Here is an 8,288-nt window from a genome sequence, read left to right on the forward strand (position 1 = left end):
AAATGGAGAGTGCGTATTGATTTCACCGACCTCAACAAAGCATGCCCAAAAGATAGTTTCCCACTACCGCATATAGACCGGCTGGTAGAAGCCACGGCCGGTCATCAATTGCTTTCGTTCATGGATGCATTTTCTGGTTACAATCAGATCCTCATGAATCCTGACGACCAGGAAAAAACTAGCTTCATCACCGAGCGGGGTACCGATTATTACAAAGTAATGCCGCTCGGACTAAAGAACGCCGGAGCTACTTATCAAAGGCTAGTAAATAAAATGTTCTCCACGCAACTTGGAAGAACGATGGAAGTTTACATAGACGACATGCTAGTAAAGTCATCAAAAGCCAACGACCACGTTCTACAACTCCAAGAGTGTTTTAACATTCTTAATAACCTCGGGATGAAACTGAACCCTACGTGTGGGAACCAAAATTCGCACTGTCGATTTCCGTCTAATTTAGGAAACTAGGAAAACCCTAATTCCCCAGAGGTCTCGGATATAACAAGATATAAGCCTGGGCTCGAGAGCTGTCGGCGAGATTCCTAGTTCTAGCAACCCTAAGACGGCTAAAACTAATTGAGTCGCAGCTCGAAATAACAAAAACGGAAAGTTGCCTAATTGCCCTAAGTGCTAAGTTTTCTCTCCAAAAGTTCCTTTCCATGCCTCTCGCCTAGGAATCCTAATATACTGGCTCCTAGGCCGGTTTACGCTTTTCCTCTTCTGCCCTAAAGCCGTCATAGCATAAAAATGGAGATATTCCATTTTTTCCGATCTTCGTAATTATCTTCAAAATTTCGTATTTATCCGCGGAAACTTGACATTTATCTTTCCTTGCGAACCAAGCCGCATGACGGTTTACGGGCTGTTGGTTTAGAAATCGTAAGTTGGGCCTCGAGTCATGTCTTAGGTCCCTTTGGGCCGTCTTCTGTCTCGAAGCGTTTATTACGGCTTCTTTTGATAAAGAACGAACTTTCGCGGTTTTTACCGTAAAGTTTGATCGATGACTTAGAATAGCGGGAAACATGAAATGGGTTCACTACGGTCTTCGGGAGATAGCATCGAAGGGTAGACGAGAATGCATGGACTAATGCCGTATCGACGTTTCGGAAGAGCTCGGTCGCTACGTACGTAGCGATCAACCTTGGCTCGAGCTCGGTCGCTACGTAGCGACCGAGCTGGATGGACGCTCGGTCGCTGCGTAGCGACCGGGCAGTGTGCGTGTGCGGTAGTTACGTAGTGACTGAGCTTGGTCTATCTGTGTTCCGACCGTCACATTCGAACCTATCCGCGGCTGGCTCAGATACGTTTCCGTTGCCTTGGGACAGCTTGTGTTTGATCCAAACGGGGTTTGAACAATGTTTTATTTCGAGGACGTATGCCGCGACATTCTTTTGACCAAGTACAATTTGTCGCGGAAAGGCACTCATACTTGTATTTTGCGGAGATTTGGATGTTAACTTCGTCGTAACAGTTTTTGACCCCAACAACGGACTTTCAGACATTGATTCCGCCGTGACCGATTTTGACCCCAACAGTTAGCCCCCCAGCTCGTTAGAACCATGAGCTTCTAGCGTAAGGTTTTAGCGAGTGGCTTGGCAAGTTAGGTGAGTTAGGCGGAATTAATGGTTGAATAGGTCTGTGGTAAGTGGTCTTCTCACTCTTCTAAAAGTAGAACGCGATAAGATTGGGGCTGCGCCTTATGTCGACTGCCTACGTACCCTTGTTGAAAGGATCAAGCCTTTCGTAGTTCGTCTTGGAGTTAAGGTTTGTATGACTAGTTTTCCAGCGAGACCTTTACGGTCTGGTTTTTATGTAGAGGTTATCAGGCGTGTTGCTGCCGATGGCATTTTATATGGGTGTAGAAGGAAGACTACGAGTTGTCATCTCGTAATCTAACTCTGTGTGAACTGCTATATCCGTGATCTGTTTCGAGAGTTTTCCGCAGTGTGTAAACTTGCGGGATTTCTGAAGACCCTCGAATATTGGCAAAGAGACAAATTTTGGGATCTCGTATCAAGGTTTTTGATACTATGCCTAGAGATGTTAGAGACCAGTGCGCTGGGTTTAGGGCAAGACCTAGGTTTACTCCTGGTTTTAGAGGGTGCGATGACTAATTCGACTTACGTATCCCGTTTCAGTTTCATCCTGATTCCATACCGATTTAAAGTCCGCGATAGGTTCTCGGCTTATACGACTTGTATGGTTGGAATCGAGCATCTCTCCAAGGACAATTTTTAAGCCTCCTGGAAGTGTTGACCAAAAATTTTGGGTTTCTTTTATAGCGCTATTATCCTTGTGTCGGATGTACGCGAGTCATCTCTACGAGATGGCTAAGTCTGTTTAGGACGTTAAGAGTTTGTTGTGATCAGCAACAAACTTAATGGTTAAAATTACCGTTTCGAGTCTTTGCGAATGATATGTTTTGAGAAGATGTTAGTGCGTATGACTGTCTGGTCTTCCAAGAAAGTGTTTTTATCGAGGAAGGAAATTTCGTCGAAGAACGAATCTTCAGGCGTCTGCGACGTCTCGCGATGCTGAAGATTTGTTATTCTTTCTTATGCCGCGTTTCGTGCTTGAAATGTTCGTGGGCTTGAAGATGTTTCGCGATGTTGCAAGAGATTAGTCTTAGCTCTGCGTTTGGGAAACATTCTGGTTTGACTACGGATGTTCGCAGCCAGAATTGTTGTTCCTGTTTTGATTTGATTTGCGATCGAGGAGTTATGACCAAAATTTGTCCCCGGAAAGAGGCATCCTCCTATACCGTGATTTCTGTGGTGTTGGCCTTCCGAGATTTCTTTCGTGTCTATTTGAGGATGTTCCGTATAGCTATAGGAGCTCTGTTACGAGTTTTCCTTACATGCCGCATTTTACGAGTAAAACACAGCGGGCTTAAAGTGAATCGTAGTATATGGAACTTGGTCGATTTTTGACAAGTGGAGCCTTTCCGTTAATCGTTTGGTTGTTAGGACTGAGTTTTGTTATGACAAATTTACCGTATGATTCCCGTTTTTGGGTGGTACGATAATTGTTTGTGTAATCGTTACTTGGCGTTTCAAGACAAATTCTGGATTACCGTTTAGCCGTCAAGTTATTGGAGCGGTGGTCGCTCAATTGTTTTGGCTTTGCATGAAGGCTGTGCTCAGCTTTATAGCCAATGACGTTGTTGCCAAAGGATTAGACCATGACACTTTCGTGCTGTCAATAAGGTCAAGTCGGTTAGAATCATCCTTAAAGGGGATGCTGTAACCTAGTTCGGCTTCGAAAGAAAGGCGTAATTGGGCGAGTGACGAATGACGTTTATCGAGATTGATAGGCCGAGTATGCCCATGGTGGTAGAAAACGTTTTTCCACTTTAGGGTTAATTTATACGATGAAAGTTTCGTATAATGTTTCCTTTATTCGTATGGAAGTTGTTTCCTTTGTTTCCGAGGGAGAAAGCCTAAGAAGCTCGATACATAGCCCGTGCAGAGTCAGTTGCGGGTGATTTCCTGCTCGGACGTGACCAAGCGGAATGAGAGCGGATGCCAGTGAGTCGCGGGGCTAAAGAATGAGACCTTTCAGATCGTGGTGCGAGGAAGTAAAGTTTATATTGGTCGTCCAATGTCGGATCATACAGCTTGGTTTTTTGCTATAAGGAAAGTACTTTTTCGTAAAACCTGTTACGTTTACTTTCGAAAGTTACTTCGTATGACATGATCTGATTATACGAAGGATTTTTTGCGTAAGTAACGGGCGACCGGTTTTTACGAATTTATTAAATTGACGCGACATATGGAGATGTCAAAATAACGATGTTTCCGTAGATTTTTGAGAAACGTTTTCGCTTTTGTTTTTATTCTTCGGTGAAAGTTTCTCTGAGTCACTCATGGAGTTTTACCAAAGGTTATTTCACCGAGATCTAGTCGCGAAACGTTTTTGCAGGTTACTTGAATGAATCAGTTAAACAGTGATAGACTTAGTCGACGAGCGGGGAGGACGTGTTCTCTTTGTCGTATTTTCTGTTACTTTTGTTCTTGATTTTGCTTTGTCGCAAATGTTTTTGATCTTTTTCCGCGAGTCGATTGGTTCAACGGAAAATGAGAGTGAAGCTTTGATGCCTGAAGATTTCTCGTATAATGATTCTTATACGAAACTCGTTTTATCAAATCGGAAAAGATCTTTATGACTTCAGCAAATCATCGACTTTAATTCTGAAGTTTGGCAGAGGTTTTCTAAACGAATGATTGCGATGATAGATGCTGTATAGTCTTTGAGAATTTTTCAAACATGGTTTGGATCAGTTCCTAGCGTTTAGACGAATCTCAGATTGTCGTTTGCTTTTAAGATGATCTTGACGAGACATCACATTGTATGAATATTTTTCCGCATATTTCTACGAGAGTTTGCTTTGTCGAAAGCGTTTTCTTGTCGAAAGCGTTTTCTTGATCTTGACGAGACATCGCATTGTTTGAATATGTTTTTGAAGTATGGGAGTATACGAGTATAGTATACGCACCTACTCTGATGTGCCCTGGTTCGTGGATCAGTCCATTGGAGCCAACCAGCATGGAGATCAGGACGTTCTGAACAATTTGACCGAGGTTCGTTCATCCGACCATACCGATCAGACTGACCAAGCCGTTCCGCGTGCGTCCCGATTGGAGCTTCGGCTGGAACCACGTCCAGACGACCTAACCGACCGAACCACAGCCCGTCTTCCCCAACCAACTCGACATTCTAAAACCCACGGTCGAGCCAGACTTAGCTTGGGTCGTGAAGAAACCAAAGACGGACATGCATTCTTATCTGGCGGACCATCCGGACAGTCCCGCAAGCGTCCTTATCTTGACCCCGTGCATCCATCTGGTTCGGATGAACCTGGACATCTTGACTAGTCTTCTCCATTTTCCGTGCCTTGACCAGATCTAGTCTTCTACATTTTCCGTGCCTTGACCAGATCTAGTCTTCTCCATTTTCCGTGTCTTGACCAGATCTAGTCTTCTCCATTTTCCGTGCCTTGACTAGATCTAGTCAAATTTATATTTTCTATGCATTGTTTTCCTACATTTCTATTTATTGTCTTTGACTACAAAACACTATAAATATGTAGTCCCTTTGATGAATAAAAGCAGTTCATTTTGGTTGTTTATTTTCGATTCTTCTTTTCTCTGAGTGAGAGAGAGAGTTCTTAGCTAGTTCATCGGTTTGAACCGGCTTGTTGATTTGGTGGTCAGCCAATCATCTTTTGTGTCGTTTGGTGGTTAGCCAACACACCTTCATCGTTTCTTAGGTGGTTAGCCTTAGATCTTGGGTATATCAAGAGCCATTCCGCATCTCTTGACGATCCTTTCAATCCATCTCAGTTCCAGAAGTGCCGTTTGCCTTCTCGGATCATATCCAACACCCGGCCAAAGCCATCCTTCCCGTTTTGGGCGTATCAACTTGGTATCAGAGCCACTTTGGCTGGTTTGTTTTCTTTCATCTTTCATCTTCTCATCTCTCCACGTTTTTTTCTTTTCTTATTTCTTGGATCCGGGCTGTTCCTTTACTCCCTTGTGATCGCCTATTATAAAAAAAAAAAAAAAAAAAAATCGATAAAAAAAAAAAAAAAAAAGTTTTGGCGTGAATCACTTCTGAAGAGAAATCCAGGGGGAGTGGTGGAAGAGAAACCCTGCTGGCTGAAGAGAAATCCAGCCTTAGGACAGTTAAGGCGGATCCATATCAAAAATCTCTTCATCTTACCTTCTCTTTTCTTTTTCTCACAAAAGTTTGTTTTGGGTTTTGATTGCTGAATTTTGACTGCCTATCATCCTTTGAACCAGTGAAAGAACTCTAAGTGACCATCTAAAAATCGTGAGCTAAACACTTTGAGAGTGTGAGGATTTTTATTTGCTAACTTTGTTAAGTGTTTCAGGATGTTTGGACTTCTCAAAAAATCAAAACCACTACAAGATGATGTCTACTTTCCTTTTAAAACTGTTGTTGAAAAGAAGCAATTGATTTTTGACAAGAGACAGTTTGCTTCTAACGAATTTGATTCTGTGCAGAAACAAAGGAAGAGACAAAACAGGTCCAATGATGAGAAGTGGGTCAGAAGTGGTGATCGTCCCTTCACCAAAGCCAAGAGAAGCAACCGTGTAGTGCTTGATCAAAACGAGCTTCAAACTTATGCTAGTTTGGAGAAGATGTTGCATAAGGCAATTCATGCTATCCGACAGCTCAAAAAGAAGGGAAACACCAACACTTCTTCGGCACCAAAACAGCAATGTAAGTCTTCTTATCTTTCAAATTCTGATTTGAAAACTAATGAGATTTCTTTTGATAAAAGCAAAGCTGTGAAACCCACAAGCAAAGCTCATTCCACCAGGTGCTTCAAATGCCATAGGATCGGTCATTATGCTAACAAGTGTCAAAAGCAAAAACCGTTGGTGACTTTGGAGAATGAGAACCTTGAAACCGAGCCAGAAAAGGAAGAGCCTTTGCCAATTCAAATACCGGACCAAACTCAAGGTGAGCATTGTGCTGATTATGGTTCTTTTGCTTATAATCCTTTTCCTTTTAATGTTTCAGATTTGAGGACAAATCTTTTTGAAGAGGAAGGGAATGATGTGCCCTGGTTCGTGGATCAGTCCATTGGAGCCAACCAGCATGGAGATCAGGACGTTCTGAACAATTTGACCGAGGTTCGTTCATCCGACCATACCGATCAGACTGACCAAGCCGTTCCGCGTGCGTCCCGATTGGAGCTTCGGCTGGAACCACGTCCAGACGACCTAACCGACCGAACCACAGCCCGTCTTCCCCAACCAACTCGACATTCTAAAACCCACGGTCGAGCCAGACTTAGCTTGGGTCGTGAAGAAACCAAAGACGGACATGCATTCTTATCTGGCGGACCATCCGGACAGTCCCGCAAGCGTCCTTATCTTGACCCCGTGCATCCATCTGGTTCGGATGAACCTGGACATCTTGACTAGTCTTCTCCATTTTCCGTGCCTTGACCAGATCTAGTCTTCTCCATTTTCCGTGCCTTGACCAGATCTAGTCTTCTCCATTTTCCGTGTCTTGACCAGATCTAGTCTTCTCCATTTTCCGTGCCTTGACTAGATCTAGTCAAATTTATATTTTCTATGCATTGTTTTCCTACATTTCTATTTATTGTCTTTGACTACAAAACACTATAAATATGTAGTCCCTTTGATGAATAAAAGCAGTTCATTTTAGTTGTTTATTTTCGATTCTTCTTTTCTCTGAGTGAGAGAGAGAGTTCTTAGCTAGTTCATCGGTTTGAACCGGCTTGTTGATTTGGTGGTCAGCCAATCATCTTTTGTGTCGTTTGGTGGTTAGCCAACACACCTTCATCGTTTCTTAGGTGGTTAGCCTTAGATCTTGGGTATATCAAGAGCCATTCCGCATCTCTTGACGATCCTTTCAATCCATCTCAGTTCCAGAAGTGCCGTTTGCCTTCTCGGATCATATCCAACACCCGGCCAAAGCCATCCTTCCCGTTTTGGGCGTATCATACTCCGTCCCTTTTCCTCGAGGAATAGAATGATCGACAGTCCGAGTCGGTTTGAAGACGACGCTTGGACTGTGATTTGGTTGTTTCCAGGTTGAAGACTTGGAATATGTCGGTTCCGAGAGAATTGCCAGAAACGAATCGGTTTTAAGACGACGTTCATGTCTCTAGTTTTTTCTCTCCTTAGGAAGCGAGCTTGATATGCGTGGCAATTGTTTCTCGATTTTCGGAGAGTTTAGATCGGTTTGCAAGATCTGGATGAACAGTTATGGGACAATATATCGAGACATGAAAAATCACCTAAAACTTAGTTCGCTAGACTATCCACCTAGGTTTTACGTTCCCTAAAGTAATTTCCTACGAAAACTCCAAGTCTGATTTCAAAAATTTTAAGTCGCAAATACCTTAGTTCTCTCGAAGATGCAGTTTTGTCTCTTCTCAGTTTTGCTTGCTCATTTCCCCTTCCTCTTCTTGTGTATGTTCGCCTTTTTCGATATTGGTGTTTATCCTTTGAAACTTGACATTTATCTTCTGAACTTGACTGATACGAAGTCAGTAAAAAGTTTCAACGTAATCGTATAGTTGAGGCGGCTAAGGTGTTAAGTTAACCGTTGCCGTATTATACGATTAATCTGAATCCACTCGAGAAAACCGTTGCGGGTTTTTTTTTTTATCGTAAAGTTTCAATGGTAACTCCAATCGAGACGAAACAAGAGACGTTTCGATCGAGATTTGAAGGAGACCACAAAGATGGAGGTAAGGGCGAGTAGGAGCAAGCAAAGGAGTTTAG

The 8,288-nt window shown here is 43.0% G+C and overlaps 1 protein-coding gene across 1 annotated transcript; it reads left to right on the plus strand.

Moving 5' to 3' along the window:
- The first annotated feature begins 5,594 nt into the window (after positions 1 to 5,594).
- LOC125587645 lies at positions 5,595 to 7,210 on the plus strand. The gene is made up of 2 exons (XM_048758517.1): positions 5,595 to 6,489; positions 6,550 to 7,210. The coding sequence occupies exons 1-2, from the start codon at positions 5,895 to 5,897 to the stop codon at positions 6,954 to 6,956; spliced, it is 1,002 nt and encodes a 333-aa protein (XP_048614474.1). The 5' UTR covers positions 5,595 to 5,894; the 3' UTR covers positions 6,957 to 7,210.
- Positions 7,211 to 8,288: the final 1,078 nt, after the last annotated feature.

The sequence above is a fragment of the Brassica napus genome, chromosome C5 (genome assembly GCF_020379485.1).
Source record: "Brassica napus cultivar Da-Ae chromosome C5, Da-Ae, whole genome shotgun sequence".
Classification (NCBI taxonomy): Eukaryota; Viridiplantae; Streptophyta; class Magnoliopsida; order Brassicales; family Brassicaceae; genus Brassica; species Brassica napus.